Raw genomic sequence first — 17,561 nt, forward strand, 5'->3', positions numbered from 1 at the left:
CCGACAGGTACAAGAGGCGGCCGGGCGGGCTTTCCCGTGAGGAGCTGTAGGGCGGTCGTGCCAACTACCCGGCGGCAAAAGGCGAGTGAGGCACGGCCGCCTCGCAGCAACGAGCCCGGGCTGCAAAGGGCAGGTGTTCCCCAAGTAGGAAGAAATGTGGGGGTTAGGGTGTTCGCGTGCCTTTTTCTAGGAAAAGCGGCGATTTCCAGGAAAGCGGTTACTACCTGTAGGAGCATCGCCTCAGCTTTTGGGAATCTGCGGTAACGGCACAGAGGTGTGACCTGGCTGTGCCACGCAGTGTTGCAGCCTTGACGCTGGTGTTTCCTGGTATCCCGGTGTTTGGCTTCCAGCAGTTTATTTTGCGTTTATCATAACGTGTCTATGACTATAACAGCCCTTTTTGTGTTTATAACTTGGTCAGACAATTGAACAGCTGCAAGTGGATTTGTTTTCCATTATTAAAAAAAAAAAAGGGGGGGGGGGCAACAAACCAACCAACAACAGATACTGGCTTTCTTATTCAGGTATATCGAAACAGTAAAAGCTTTGCCTATAAGCAAAGCAGTGCACAGCGTGTGCTTTCGTGTGCTGGATGTATAAACACATGGGAAACGGGTGCTGCGGAGAAGGTGTGCGCCTCGGGGGAGGCACCCAAGATGTGTGCATAACTCCGACCACACAGACTTTTCCAATCCCTTCTCCTCACAGGCAGTCAGCAGTGTTTCACAGTGCTCTCTGCACACCTCCTGCCACAGTGGTTGCATGATAACAGAACCACAGATTGCGGGAACTAAATTTTTCAGGAAGAGTATTCCAGGACTGCAGACAAAGTGGGGCTACCACATATTTCTTGCACTTTCTTGAGTGAGAGGCATCTGATTTTTAGAAATGTATCGGATGACAGAGATACACTGCGTAGGTTTGTCTTCTTAATATCCCGAAATACTCTTAAAGCCTGGTGATCCAAGGTGGTGTCAGGAAATGGCTTACAGAAACAAGGTTTCTGTATCTAGCAGCTTGTTAAAGCAGCTTAACCCAAAAGGTGGATCAAACAGAACCTGAGATGCAAGTAGGTGATCGAGTCGCCTTAGCAGCAACAATGCTTCGATCTCCATAAGATACCTGTGCTGCAGGATGCCATGGAAAAGTGACCCTGCAACGTTTCACTGCAAAACAGGGAACTCTGCAGAGAGAAAGTGCAGATTCAGATAAATCACTATTTAAAAAATATTTTTTGGTACCTCACGTTTTCAGCATTGGTTGAAAAGATCTGGTTGGTTGTCCGGGGGAAAGGGCCAATTAATGGTGACATGAAAAAGCACAGAGGACACCTTCATTTGGAGATACTGTCAAAAATCGCTTTGAAAGAAGAGTCTGTGAAACACAAGGGAAACATTGATAAAACATACAGTTTAGATGTCAGTTCTGTGTTGTGTTGCAGTCACTGATCTCCACCCCTATAGCTACCCCTACAGCAGTAAACTGAACAAGGCTAGGGTTCGGGCTTAAACTGTGGCATGTGGTCATCCTCCGTACTGTTCCCTTGGTGGCGGTGTCCCCAGCATGGTTGTGTCCTAGCAAACTAGCAGGCTCTGAAGCAATTCCCAGCATAGCTCATGGGTCGGTGTGAGCCAGGGGCCATTCTCAGCAGATCATCTGCATGCAGCTGACCTATTTCAGGAGATAGGAGAGTTGTGCCAGCTGGTTCCCGTGGCAAAGGACAGTTCCTGACCTGCTTTATTTGCTAGTAGAAACATGAGGGTTTTGATTTTTGCTATCCCCACTGTATTCTCTGTCAAACCGGAACCTTAGGCACTGCCTGGTTTCAAGCAGTGAGAAATCAGACAAGATCTGAGCATTTTTTGATCGAGCAGGATTTCTGCATGAATCTTTGCTCAGAAGAAGATACAGTTGTGTTGGCTAGTAGTATCAGAATTTGTGGAAGAAATTTATCTCATTACAATTAGCCTTTTGTTTCCTCACAAATGTTATTTTTTCTGCATTAGATAAAATATATTCATGAATATAACATTGGCTTTGAGAAGAATGCTGTGTTCTATGGAAAGTACTCTTTTGTTCTGACCATGCCAACAAGCTGGGGTGAACTTCAGCCGCGAAGCAGTTAAGTTTCAAGCAAATGTCAAGAACAGATGGCATTTAGAAGTTCTGAAGAAATTAATAAAGAAAGTAAGGAAGCCAATAAAGCAAATTTGTGCTTTTTTACATTAAAACAGCTGAAGGTAAAAGTGAGTTGGAATGAGTTTGAGATATCTTAAGATACCCATCCTAAATAGAAGGAATAGGGTAGGATTACTAGGAGTTGTAAACCAACAAATTATTATGGCTCTGGCAAAAATTGAACCACAGAGCACCTCCTTCAAATGCATGTATGTTGTATTTCTGGTGACCTGTCAGCGTGAAAGTGCTATAAATAAAAATGGAGGTAGTTTGGCTGATTTTTATGTTTTTTAAAAACTTTTCAGGTCAAACAAAACCTGGGATGAGAAAGCCCAGAAGGATCTAACAAATGCTGAGGTGCTGGACACATGGCAGACTATGAATGGACAAGCTCTGCAAGGTGTTTGAGACTTGCTGGCGTAGCTGTGCTGTGGGAGTCAGTTTGGGAGGACAGGTGACAATATTTTCAGTGAAGGGCCTTGGGTTCAGGAGTTAACTTCTCCCGATCTAGTGCCCCATGCCTGTTGCCAAATATTTTCCAGAAGAACAGTCTAGAATACATGTTTACTTCAAATTGTAAGGAGTAGGAAGAGGTGTACAAAGGTATCTAAATAGGGAATCGTTATTTTGTGTCATCTGCACTCTGGTGTGATTCTACATGCAAGTATTCCAAGCAAGAGCTGAACTAACTACAGTGCTGTAGGAAGAAGTTATCTTAGTATGAGCTGTACCCATTTCTGCCAGTTATGAAGTCTGGAGGGGCTACAAAATGACAACAGGTTGGCTTTCAGGCAGAGATTACATTAATTTAATCGATCAAATGTCCGAGACCTTTCTTTATTGAGCAGCTGATCTAAGCCATGTCTCGTACAGAATCAGAAACAAAAAATACACAGAAAATTAAGCCTCAAAGCCATTATTTGGAGAAGTTCTCCAGGGTATGTTAGGAAGATGTTTGAAACATTCTGAGAGTAAAATAGTAATGATTGTCCACAGGGAAGAGGAAATTAATTTTTTTTTTTTTTTTTTTTTTTGGTAATAGAGTGACAATGATTCCCTTTTTTATAATCATGGCAATAATTAGTGAATGATGTAAACCAATATTGATAAAAACAAAGGCAGTCTGAAAAAAAAAAATCAGAGCAATTGAGATATGTGTAATAAAGCACTGGGCTGAAAGACTTATTAGTGGCAAATAGAACAGAAATGTGATAAACTGGGAAAAGGAAGAGCCCTGACTTTAGAGAATCCCATTAGTAGGCTGCACAATTCCATGTTTTTGCAAGATGTGAGCAAAATATGTTACCAGAAAACCTAGTCTGTCTTATTACAACCAGAAAACCTAGTCTGTCTTATTACAGCATGAACATTAACAAACATGACTCATAGGCTCAGGGGACACTGTGCAATCATACTCTGCTTTCTGATGGTGTAAAGTATCTCCAGAAATTCCTCCTCCTCTGGTATGAAATATTTACCTTAATACAAATCCTGAGAACTCACTAAAAATAACAGCAGTCTCTCCATAAATAATAGAAAGACTCTTGATTTCAGGGTCATTCTATGGCTGAAAACTCAAGCTGAACGTGCTAGAAATATCACGTAGCCCATAGCAACCCTTTTAGCCTATAGTAAGTTAGATCTTATCAAAAAGGTGCCGCTGAAGATTCAGCATGTTGTGGCTGGATGATCCTTTTGTGCCCACCAGAGTTCTTGATGAAGCACAGGACGATTGCCATAACAAATGGGATTGCGTCTAAAGGAACTGGCATGGGGAGGAATCAAATTGGCAAGACCTTCACGTATGTGCATTGAGTAGGAAGAAAGATAATGAGTTATAAGGGAAAAGAAATGTGCACAGCAACTGCTCTTTGATGCCCTTCCTGAACTAATTTTGATCAAAAAGCAGTGTACAGGCTTGGGTTTTAAAGACCAGATGGTAGAATGGGAGACTTCTTCAGCATGGTCACAAAGGGTTCTGGAGATGAAGTCACTCATTGTACGTCTTTACCATTTATGGCCACAATTTCCTGAACTAGTCACTGGAATATAAGTGAAGATACACCCCAGTCTTGCAAGAGGAATGAATAAACCAGAAAGAACATTATGTCTGTGGATTCAGCTGATAAAGGGGAATCCTTTGGTGGGACCTTCCTGTTGGAAGGTGCTAGAAAATTGAGCAGGGACTAAGGGAAACTGTAGCTAATGTGGAGGAAGACTCTTCATTTATATTGCTCTAAAAAGGCAGGTTAAAAACTGTGAACTCTTCTGAAATCCAGAAAGGGTTTTTCTGTGCTTTTTTATTCTAATTGAACCACCACCGTGTGGAAAGCGCTAGCAGCAAAAGCAGGCAGTGTTTGTGCAGCTGATGCCTGCCATAGCTACCCTGCGTAGCAGAGCTTCCAGAAAGGGCCTGGAAGAGCTGGGTACAGCTCTCCCTGAGCAGCGCAATCTCAAATGCCTGTCACAAGACAGAAGGCGCTTTGCTACAGGTGTGGGGAAATCACAGGGCAAGCATCTCCTTGTACGCTGATTTAGCAAATATGTGAGATTTCTAGCAAATTCACGCTGGAAGCGGCCGTGGAAAATCTGTCCTGTTGTTTACCTCAGTGGTTGGCACAAAATCAGACTCTTCTAACTTCTGGTGCCTGTAAAGCATATGCAATGTGTGGAGCATATGATTCTCTTTCCTCTCCTCCCTTCCTTCCTTTCAGTGTTGTAAGAGTCAGGCCAGGCCTCTCGTTAGCAGTCCCACAGCCGTTAAAGGTGTTGGGAGGACTGGGAGATCTGCCTGTAACCCTGAGTGTGTAATACATCTAAATGGAAAGTGGAAGATTCCCTGGCTAGAGATCTGGAACTCTAAAGGTGCTTGGGTCCTACAAAACCCCACAGCTTCAGGCTGCAAGGTTCAGACCTTGCCAGCTAAATAAGATTAGTCCTAATCTGTGTATTGGGGACACAGCCAGAAGCAACAAAAATCATGTGAGAGGATGAAGCTGTAAGTCCATCCTGCTAATGGCTTGTGCAAGAGCCCCAAATTCTACAGTTGCTATTCATGTTTAAGTCTTGTGTGTCTCTGTCTACATTGTCATAGTGACAGAAGGCACTGAGAATATTTTGCCTTTTTTTTTTTCTTGGACATGGATGCGAAACATCCTTCACCATGTATGTTTTCTTTCCCTCCTAGTTAAGGGAGTTCATGGTGCTAATATTCTGTATTGTTAGATAGTAAATACATTTTTGATGTCTGACAAAGAAATACAATACATACTAAAGGACTTGGGCAGAATGTCATGATTAAAAATATGTTGTAGGTACTATTTGTTCTTATTCTCTGTGAATCACCCAACAGAGAATCTTCTGCTGGCTGTAATGAGAGCTTAGACACCTGCATTGCACACACACAGCTGTCAGTGCCTGAACCTGAACCTGATGCTTGGCTTCTTGGATCATATTTTGATGTTGAGTTGTTCAAATACATGGTTCCTACTTAATTCCTGCCTTGGCTCATGCAGAGCAGAGGCAGAAAGGGAAAATGGAAAAGTTCCTGAGACTAGAAACATGGTGGTGTGCTCTGGTCTGCAGTATGTAAGGAAGGGATTTCAAAGTCGTATGTGGTGCTGTCTTGTTCTGCACAAAACGCAAACTGCAGATAAGAATTTTGGGCCATGCACCATGAAACAGCTGAATCATCATGAGACAGACTAATAGTTAAGGAAAGAAATTGTTTGGGACTGGACAAAAACATGGACTTTCTTTAAAAATATTAGTAAGGGTGTGATAGTTTTGACTACATCCAGTGTAGTGGTAGAGAGTAAATGGATTTGCAACCCATGAACCCTATTAGAAGAGTGGTGTAACATGGCAGCAAGATGAAATATCTGTGAAACAGTTGTGTAAAAGATGAGTTGCAGGCAAATGTTCAAAATGGACATTCATCAGACTGACAGGTCAATCCATGTGAGAGGATGCTACTGTGGATCAGGGAGATTTATTTTTATGCTACTCCAATATTTTCCTAAGCCAACATATTGTAATATAACATCTGTAATGTCTGGATATAGATGAGAAGGCAGATCAGTGACAAGAATATCATGGGATCTATAGTGCCTGGCAGCAGCAGTCTTGGTTTTTTGCACAATGTGCGCTTTCCTCCCTAAATCAATAGAATTCCAAACGTACTGTCTTGGCTCAATACCTGGATGCAAAATTAATGATGATAAATCAGAATTGGTGAGTGTACATCTCTGCAAAATCTAAGGGGAATGTAAATCTTCATAAACTGAAGTGGTTAAAAAAGGTAATAGGGTGGTTGTATATTAACCTTGTGAAAAACACAGATACTTCCAGAACCCAATTATTTACTGTTCTAAAATAGCAACAGATCTTAAACAATGAGTAAGGGTGGAGACTTCTGAAATGAGCAGATTAGTTGCCAGTGAAATTAAGATGACCTCCCAACTTTCTGCATTTCAGTGTTCATACTTATGTGGAAATAGAGTTGGCAGATGGTTCTCATGAACTACATCTGGAAATAGAAGATGCCAAAGTTGAGTGCATGAATAATATTCAGATAGCTATGATGGAAAGATCCACGGGCTCAGGATAGTGGCACATTGCCCAAAGTTAGTGGAAGGATATAATCGCAATTGATACAGACCCAGATCAGTATGAGGGAAATGTATCTTTCAGATATGGATAAGAATTTCCTTGGCGGAGGGAAGTTGTGTTGGAATTTAAATAGCCATTCCCTTTATATGTTACCTTCAACTCTTTGGGTATATATGAAGATGGACCTTTTATTTAGCAAATACTATCACTCAAAAAAAAATTCTCCCTGGAGACCCTCAAACATGTGAATGGTCAGGTAATGTGTCACTCAAGCCAGAATTGTAGGATAGTGGTAGTTTGCAATAAACTCAATGTGTTAAAAGTTCCTTTTCCCCAACACCTTCAAATCACAACTTTTATAAGAAAATAACCCCACAACCTGAAAAAGTCCCATGAGCCTATGTATCCTTTTGGAGCAACCAACATAAATGGACTCAATAAGGAGGGGGGTTAATTTCCAAAAGATGCACAATTTTAGTAGAGAAGAGAATGGACGAGCTTATTTTGAGTCTTCATTTGTTTTTCCTAGGTCTCTTTCTAAACAAGAGAGCTGTATGCAGGAGGAAGGTACAAGAAAGATTATCTCCCACACCGGAGGGGGGAAGTACTTTGTCGTATGTGTGTTCACATTCAAATACATCTTGTCTAGAAGCAACCGAAGCAGTAACCATTGTGGTGGTGACCATATTGCTTCAGAGCTGCTGGTGTGCTTGCTGAATGCTCCTGCACCAGCAATAGATCTCTCTCTTGTTACCACGTATGGGACTGTGCTTTGCTCAAGTGTGGAAAGATTGTTTTCTTTCTTTCAGAATGAAGCATGGGGTGCTAAAATAGACTTCTGAGGGAAGGGGAGGTAGCGCAGCCTGTCAGGTACTAGGTAAGAGGCTAGAAAGGGGAGATGTGAACATCTTTATCCCAATTCCTACCTATTGGGAGAGCAAGAGTTGAGCAAACATTAAAGTTTGAAACCCTAGTCAAAGTCTTTAGAGGGGCAATTCTCAACTTCATACAGCCTTTTTTTTTTTCTTTTTTTGCATGTGCACACTTTTTACTTACCCAAATATGTGTGCCCAACTAACCCTCTCAACTGTGTATTTTCACAAATTTCCTCACCGTTTGTTACCCTTCAATCAGCACATCAGTCTGCATATAGTGCAGTATTGGTGTGCTTCTCCTCAAGTACTGTGTGCAGTTTTGGGCCTCACAATGTAAGAAAGATGTGAAAATATTAGAATGTGTCCAAAGGAGGGCAACAAAGATGGTGGGAGGATTAGAGGACAGGACTTCTGAGGAGTATCTGGGGATACTTTATTTCTTCAGCTCAGAGGAGCCTGAGAAGTAACGTCATTGCTGTCTACAACTACCCGATGGGGGCAGTGGGGAGGGACGTGCTGAGCTCCTCTCCTCGCTGTCTGGTGACAGAACAGCTTAAAGCTGCATCAGGAGAAGTTTAGATTGGACATCAGAAAAAGTTCTTCATTGAGAGGGTGGTCAAGCACTGGAACAATCTCCCCAAGGAAGCAGTAGTGGCTCAAGACTTCTTGGCATTCAAGAAGCATTTGGACAATGCTCTTAGATACATGGTTTAACTTTTAAGTTACCCTGGCTGGAGTCAAGAGTCAGACTTGGTAATTCTTATAGGTCCATTCCAACTCCGGATATCCTATGATTCCAGGAGTAGCTCATGTTTTACGTGAGAGGGACTGGGAATCACCTTTTATTTAGCTTTAGGACAAGGAAACAAGATCAGAGACCTCAAAAAAAAAACCCAAAAAACCCACCACCAAAAACCCAACAACCTCAATACTCTTGAAATGGCTGTAGTGGGACTTAGTAAATTTAGGTCAGTTGACTTAGCCAGCAGTGGTACTATGATTTGCAGAATCTTTTTAAACGCTGCATATTAAAAGATCTTTGCTGCAATACCATGAATTCAGCTTTTCTGTGCAGATGGCAGCAAAAGACTGCAAGTTGTATACAATTACAAAGATTTCAACTAAATAATCAGCTTTAGGACTAAAATCTCATTTTAAGAAAAATGTTCTCCAAAGGTTTACCTTATTGTTGTTCAGAGCATTTTAGCTGCTAATAAAAGTTCTTGATATGATGTCTAACTAGAAGACCAAGATAATTTTAAGACAACGAGCAATGTGGCAGGGGGTGAAGCTGATCAGCTTTACTCTCATTGTAGTGTAAAGTGGTAGTACTGTAGATTTTTGTTTCCTTGTTTTGCTGTTTTCAGAATGGAAAACATAAGTAGCTGAAGAGCATAATTGTTTAGAAAAATAAAATCTCTTATTTCTAGGCTGGGAACAAATATGTAAACTTAGATATCACCTCACCTGAAAAAGTAGATTTTAAATCATGTCCCAGAATTATCTGCAACAGCTAAGTGTTTGCAGTAAGCACCTGCTTTATTGTATGTAGGCCAGTACTACCTAGGAGTAAGATCATCTTGGACTCCAACCTGGTCCCTTCCAACCCAAACCATTCTATGATTCTACGAAATGTTGCTGTGGACATGCCCTGCAACGGATGAAGTACACTTTCTGTGCAGCTACTCAACGAGCGAAATTAGAGAGTATTGGGTAGGTGGGCAGTTCCTCTAAGCATGCAGAGGTCCAGGGCCTCCAGGGAAGGTGGATTCTAAATCATCTGCTGGGGGCCTTATCCAAGAGGATGGAGAGAAGTCTGACTCGTGTTGCAGAGTTCACTACAGTGAAGGATCTTCAGCTTTTTTCCATCTGGACCAGTTCTTTGCAGCACAGTGATGCACCAACACCGCTTTTGAGCTAACCTAATACAGAATTTGGACCTTCTAAGAAGAGTCACTTAAAAGCCAAGTGAATCCCAAGTGTTACTAAGCTGTATCAGTGCATCAGTGTTAAGCTTTGTGGTCTTGTGCCTGAAATCCCTTAGGAAGTGAGGTCTTTCTTTCTGGGCTATAATTTTATCAGAATAAAAGGCAACATAGTACCTTTTCATAGCTGGGAATGAACAATTAAGACTTCAACCTAATTGATATTGACAACTTTGTCTAGCTATGCAGTTTATAATTCTCTTAGAAGCAAGCTGCTCAGCACTTCCTAGAATACTCTTCTAGGCTAATTACTTGGTTGGAAGCATTTTCTGAAATAAAAGTTGCCATACCACTTGATGGTCTTTAACCTTGGACCACAATTTGTTTTCCTTCTTTTCTAAAAGTCAGTGTTTAATAGATTGCAAGATCAAGCTTTCAAATTTGGTTAACATTTCAGTGTGAAATATCTTTACAAAGTATGTTTAAAATCTCAAGATAAGTGTTTTTTGAACAACTATTAACATAGCTTTCCTTGTTAGGAATAAGAAGCACATCAGTTTTTCCCAGATTAAGAAACTGAACATCAACAGTTTTTCCTGATACAATCTGAATAGGAAGCCTCTGAACCTAGCAGGACACCATATCTTGTGTATTTTTAAAAGCTTAATGCACCATGAGGTTTCTTAACCAAAAATGAATAATGGAAAACAACAAACTTTTTTGTGGTTTAAAATTGAATACTACTCCTATGTGTCTCTAAATGGAAAATAAACACTTATTAAGAGTCACCACTATTAATTTACTGCAGAGTCACCAGTTAAAAAAGCACTTATTACACACTCTAATTTTTTTGATAAACACATCTAAACCTACATGGGGGACATTAGGCATCTGATAAACTGTTTGGTATAATGAAATGAATCGATGGCTTTATTTGTTTCTCTCCCTGTCCTATCACTTCACAGTATAAATGAAACCTTTGAATGGCTATGATTTTTGCCTTAGCATTTGAATTAAAATGAAAAGACCTGTAAGTATGCATAATGGAAACACACAACAACAAAGCTTTATTAGAATGGTCAAATACTGGTTTTAAATTCTTGTAGAGTATCACCCCAGGAAATGGGAATATACAGAAAACAAAACCCAAGAAACTTCAGTCTGTCTCCAACCTATCTCACTTCATATCAAAATAACCTTCAGAAAATATTTTATCCAGCAGTATTGCATATATTGCAGAAAAAAATGTAGTCTCATTGTAGAATATAAACATATTCTAGTAATTCTACAATGTAACTTACTAACAGAGCTTAATGAGCTAAAGGAAAACATAAGGTCTTCAATTTAGAATACTGTTCAGAAACCACTTTCTATCCTTTTTTCCTTTAAACATATTTTTACATGCACAATAAATTGTCTACTTATGAAGTAATTTTTTCCTCTTGCTGTGTTCATCCTGAAATCCAGATGTATTGCCTTATTTTTTTCAAAAACTTTAAATTTAATGTTTCTATCTAATTGCATTTTATTCATTTTTTTTCTTCATTGCATGAATAAAGGGAAAAACATCTTCTATATTTACCTTTTCCCCTCAAACTACCTTCTCCAGAAGCTCATTCAGTAGCAACACAAAACTTCTTGGTGTACAAAGGGGAGATGGGTACAATATGCTTGTATTGTTTGGATAAAAAGTTCATATAAATACAAAACCATTACACTGAACTCTATGTTATGGGAAGTGCAAAATCAATATACAGAGTGCCTAAACATTCTACATCACCTCAGAGTAGAAGGGGCAGGCACTAACCCGACGCTCTGAATTGCTGTGTGGAGGTTGTCTAGGGTCCCCTCCCAGCTGACTGCCTCAATGCACTATACAGGCTGTAATGGGTTTGAAACTACAGAAAGTCCCATAACATTGTAACACCAAATGAAAGAAAATGATGGTATTTCTGGGCACTCAGCCTTCTTTGTAAGAATCTGTGAACACTGCTACCAGCTGAAATGGCAAAGCACATTGTTTTTTGCTTTTAATTCAGTTTCATTAAATTGCCAACATTGCAAAAGAAAGGAGAAATAACTCTGAGTACCCTACAGAGCAGAACTGTACAGAAATTGAGATCTTCCCATGTGTAGCTTACAAGTTTAGTTTGGAAAGAACTTTAGCACTTAGTTGTGTGCAGGAGGAACAAAGCTCTCCTGGATGGGTTCCCATTTCTACTAGCTTTGCAACAAACCCCACACACCACTCATGTTCCAGCTTTCTCTGAATTTCCCTTTTTGTTATCTTGCTTCTTTAGCTGGCTAAATATACTGTCTGAAAATAAATGTGACTACAGGTGTATTCAATAACAGAATCAAACACTCACTACATTTTCCATTATCTACTTACATTTTATTACAGACTAATATGAAACCATCTCATATTCATACTAGAATTATATTACTTGTGAATGAACTTAAACCAGTCTTGAACGTTTATATTTATTGCAAGCAGATTCATGTCTCCTGCTTATATATTCTACATAAGGATCCAAAATGTGACTGTATATAAACAAGTTATATTTGGTTATCTACAGAAATAAAAGTTAAAAATAGCACTGAAATGAAACTTTACAGTAATGTATTCACACACTGACTCTTCAAATAAATGGAAGTGGTCTAAGATAATCTAAACATTAGATTTGAAGGCTGATTTATTTTCAAATAAATGCACCTATAATTTTACAGTTAAAAATAAGTGTCAGTATTTGGTGCTGATGACTACAGACATATTTCATGTTTAATGCACAGATAACTACCCGCCACAGCCCCCATACAGCAACTTTCGTAGATTCTACTTTACATTAGATCATGAAAGGACATTTAAAATGCAGTGTGTACATAGCACAGAATTTGTGTCAGATACAATGCAGATTAAAATTCTGTAGATTTTCATAAGGTAAAAAAATTAAAGCTATATAAACTGATTTTTAGACTATTCTGCAAAGTAGAATCACGTACTCTCTCACTTCCGTAATACTTTCACAAATTTCCATTAAAGCTTTTTTAACAGAGACAGTAGCATGAGCACAATGATCCCACTGGCTTCCAAAAGAAAAGTAGTGCAGTTGCTCAATTAAGCTATTTTTTCCTTTTATATTTGCAAGCCAGCTGGGTCAAGACAAAGAGGCTAATGCAAGCAAGAAAGTAAACTGTAAGCTTTTACATTAAGTGGCTGAACAAACAATTATTGTACATGGTAAAACAAAAACGATCTTTTGCCACAAGCCACTGCAGGAATATATGAACTTCAGTGACCAAAAAGCTTGAAATACTTTCTAATTCTTCACATACATTTGGTTAGTGCTTACCAGTTTCAAGACATTTATAGAAGCAGTTATGGAGACACTATGCTGTTAAAGCTGCAACAATTTAAACAAGGCAAGTTAGGAAGTTATATAGAATTGTGTTCTTTTCCCCTTTAATTCTTGTCTGTTTTAATACATAAAAATCTGTCTCCTTTGAGTGTTCCATCCATAGTAAAACATTCTAATGCATTCTGATCTAACTTGTACTTTTTCATCTTTTTATCACCTGACCCATTTACAGTGAAACTCCCAAGTTAACACCTGCTGCAGCGGACTAGGTTTGCATGGCAATAGTAACAAGGACTGAAGCGAAAGCACATCAAGTGAAACTGAGTTATGTTTTAAGTTTTTTCCATTAAGCAGTCTATTTTAATAAACAAACAGTACCAACTTCTAAAGGTAGAAGTATTGCTAAATCAAAGCAGAAACTTCCACTTAAATTCAAGCATTCTTTCTCCTCCAAAAAATGACATGTTTAACTAAAAATTCCCAAGCACTTGTTTCAGGCTGAATAACACTGTCAATAATTTCGAAGTGCCGGGCTACATGAAGTTTGCAATGAACTGCTGTGTTAGTAGGCAGAACAGGAATGCAGCATTTTCAAAAACATCAAGCAAAAATCTCCTTATTTAAGGCTAAAAGATGGAACTCAGACAAGTAAAAAAGCAGGAGGCTTTATAGAGTAAAAAAGCTACTAGCAGTAATAGTATAGCACTGAAAGTATAGTGCTCTGAATTGCCGCTATCACAAATACCAACAAAACGTCAATAGTTTGGGTGAGACTAACAGAGCAATAGACCTATATTTCTAATTTGACATTCATTAGAATTTTAACATTCAGCCACAACTCCAGTCTAAGCTAAATTTAAGTGGCCAAAACTCATAGGTATAAAAAAAGCCTTCAAAACATATACTTAAAAAAAATAGAAATGGTGTGTTAACAAATGTAGGCGTAAAACAGATTTATAAATAGCTACAATATGAAAAATATTTCAGTGCAAAGGCAATTTTAAGATTTCTAAAAAATACATTACAAATAATTTGTTAACTACACACAAGAAATTTGTCACTGCTACTGGTATAAAATTTATACCCATATTAACTTTTTAAAAAATATATACACCAGTGTTTTATGTAGGGGACGGTTCTAACTGACCAACATTCAAGTCTGCAATGGCAAGTTTATGTACACACACCCACACACGCATATGTATTTCAGAATGTTACTGCTATGAGGACATTCTTTGAAACTTAAAAGTGCTACATGTTAAATGGTAAAAATACCTTCATCTGTGGTGCTCATCATTAGACTTTTTAAAAATCTCTTATCTTTGGTATACTGAAAATTTCATAACTGACTTTACAATCTCTGCTTGTCCCAGAGCATTTTAATAATATTTCTGTTTGTTTAATGTGAAAATCACTTGAAATATTGTGAGGAACATTTCCTAGTAAGATGATTTTTATTAAAAAGTAAATAAGTAAACTATTTTTCCTCTGTTTGGTTGTTCTTGGTTTTTTTTTTTTAAACACAAAAAGGGAAATAATTTTTCTTTGCCACCCTAGTCCATTCAAAAGACAAATAACAATGTCTTGGCCAGGTCTTCCAATAAAGGCTGCAGCTCCAATTACAAATATTTTGGTTTCACACTGAAATAAATTTTTAGCTAATGTCCTCCCAGAGGTATTTAATGACTATGGTTATTAACCAGTTCTAACCACCAGGTTGAAATTGACTGAAATCAGATTACTCCTTCAGGTATTTTTGCACCCCAAAATAAAACACTGGACTAAAGAAATAAGACAAGGGCACAACTAATAGTTGAATTAGTGCAAGGTAACATAAACATAGCAGAGAAAACAGAAGTACAAGTTGGCTGTCATTCTTGAAGTAATTCAGACAGAATACCTGCAGTCAAACTAGTTTCTATATCATAACTACAGTGCAACTGTTAGTAAACAGCTGTGTGCCACCTCGTGGTTTGCTTGCAAAAGTCAACATTTGTGTTCTTTGTAAGACATCTATCAAGCTGATTAGCCAGTGTTTAACCATACACCACACCCCACCCACCCCCACCCCACCCCCCCAAAAAAAATAAAAAATAAAAAATTCAGAATTAAGAGGATGAATCCAGACAGTAAAAGATGCTTGTTTGGAAAAACAGCCTTTCATCTTCTAAGGAAAAAAAATATGTCAAAAAGCTTCATGTATAATACTGTCTGCTATGCATATTCTACAATCACATGAATAGGAAATGGGAACACCAGGTAATCTGTATCTTTGACAAATTCACAAAGATCATTTAGGCAAAATGGTTACATCTAGTTTTTAAGTAGATATCAACACTGATGATATTTACCTTATTAACAGCCAACTTGACTTCATACAGTGTGTGCATCTCTACACAAGGATTGTTTTGGCTATCTTTCTACAGGAGAAAACTAACTGAAAACCAGACATAGCCCTGATTTGGCCACTTACAAGGAAGTGAACATTAGAGAGTGTTTCTTGAAAGCAGATTTGCACAGAGGAAACACCAGTTTGTTCTACAGAAAGAGCAAAGAAAGAAAAAGGACAGAGGAAAATCAGAAACAGCACTTGTTAAATATGCTTTAGGAGACTTTCATTGGAGATAACTGAGGTCATTGCTTCTGGCTGAAAATTAAAACTGTTGATCTCAAAATGTAGGTCACTGACTGAAACTATACACTTCAAGTAACAAAGAAAATTACTAAAGATGACAGAAGCAGTAAAAGCACAAAGTCTTGACATAGGATGAAGAGAATTTTTAGTGCTACCAGTCTCACAGTACCAGACTGTGCAGATTGTTCATTGCACCATAGTTCAAAACATAAAAAGAGGCCTATTGGCCTGGAAGGGTTCATACTTCTAGCTCTTGATCCTGTTTGTCTGAACGCTACCTCAGACAGCAAAAGCCACATATAGTTTTTAATATATTTCTGTGATGTTTGTTTCCTGAAAAAAAGAAATAAACAAAAATACAGTTTTTAAAGGCTTGACTTGGTGTTCTGTCATACAGATGTTTCCAAACCTGACCCACTGTAGCGGTAGCCTGCACTGGAATGGCAATGCTTATTTGAATAGCCAAAGACAGATGGAAGTACTGAATAATCAATGCCTCTCCAGTGCGTAAACATTTTTTTAGAATGAGAATTAGACCTTCTTGTTGGGGAATTGCTGCAGTCACTGCTCCTGTATCTTGGGCTTTTCAGACAGGCAAGAGGTGTGAATTCCGAGATGTGCTCCCGACAGTGCCTCGATGCATTCTGTTAGAGGAAAAAAATACCAGATACACAGTAAATAGATTTTGGAGCAAGTAGTCTGCAATTCTTTCATAAGGCTGCTGTGTCCTTGGTACAACAATGCCTTTCGCTAGATCACCACTCTGGCTATTTGTTTCATATAAAGGTATAACCCCTTATGTTGTTGAGCGATCAACCACTTTCAACAGGATTAGTTTTATATTAAGACCTACAGAGCCAGGCATAATTTTACATACAATCTCTAAACCTGAGGGCTCTTTAGAGAGAACAGAGAACTACTTTCAAGTTGAATTGTTTTAAATCAGGTTTATATTTGTTTTTGCAATTTCTCCTGGTACATCTTTTTGTCTCTGAACTTCTTTAGTCAAGACATTTTATGGGGAATTTTAAGACAGAACAGATGCAAGTACTTTGCTCTGTACTTCCAAAAAGAGAGAATTCTTTACAGTTAGTTTGTGTTAATGGCTGAAATTTCCAGAAGTTTAATGCACTTGCTTTGTACTTCTAAGCAGTATCCGATCTTAGACTTGCTTAGGTTACAGGTAGCATCTATACAGGCAGTTTATACTACACACACAGTACTATATTGGTCTAATTGTCCATTAAAATTTATCTGTACCACATAATCACTCCATACTCTGGCAGAATCGGCACTTCCACGCAGGAAATACTCAGGACTACAGTAACACCATGGGTGCGTGACTGACCCTGGAACACGTGCACAAACTAAAAGAAAATTAGCACAGCACCCTCTCCATTGAGTTTATCCAATTCTTCTCACTAAATGCAGTGATAATTTCCAGGTTCAGGGGTATGAAGGTTATGTGACAGTATTTAAGATATAAATGCATTATAAGCATGACTCAAATCAGTGTAACCAATCACTCTTTCCATGAATACTATGTAAGTCACTTGATCCTCTGTTCTTAGTCATCCCCTTCCTCCTCCTCTGTTAACAGCAACACAGTAGCAAAAGTGACAAAAATCACAAAATAAATATTAAGGAAGTAGCTTATAGAAGTTTGGCTAAGATTTAATATTGCAGTTTTAATGGCAGTCACAAGCTTGAACATTACTCTCGCATAACCAGAAGCAATCAGAAAGCTCTCTTACAACAGTTATTCTTGGAAAAATCAGCAAACTATACCAAACTGCTCATTAGCAGTCAGGCCTAGTTCTTTTAAACACACATATAGACCAAATACCAACATTATTTCAGAAAAACATAAATAAACAGGTAACAGATTGACAGACTTTGATTTGGAAATGTTGGCAGAAGTAGTCACACACTGTATAGTAACTAGTTCTCCTATTCTTCCAGCTAGGAAGTGAAGCAT

General features: G+C 38.6%; 1 protein-coding gene across 4 annotated transcripts in view; it reads right to left on the minus strand.

Moving 5' to 3' along the window:
• Positions 1–10,703: 10,703 nt before the first annotated feature.
• ATP11A (ATPase phospholipid transporting 11A) overlaps positions 10,704–17,561 on the minus strand; it is a 130,609-nt gene continuing 123,751 nt past the window's right edge. For 3 of the 4 annotated variants that reach the window (XM_074910115.1, XM_074910079.1, XM_074910073.1), the window contains one exon: positions 15,493–16,227. In XM_074910115.1, coding sequence (XP_074766216.1) covers positions 15,973–16,227 — 255 coding nt within the window. In that variant the 3' untranslated portion in view covers positions 15,493–15,972. The other variant, XM_074910087.1, reaches the window with a different exon arrangement.

Source organism: Athene noctua, chromosome 1, assembly GCF_965140245.1.
Source record: "Athene noctua chromosome 1, bAthNoc1.hap1.1, whole genome shotgun sequence".
NCBI classification, from domain to species: Eukaryota; Metazoa; Chordata; class Aves; order Strigiformes; family Strigidae; genus Athene; species Athene noctua.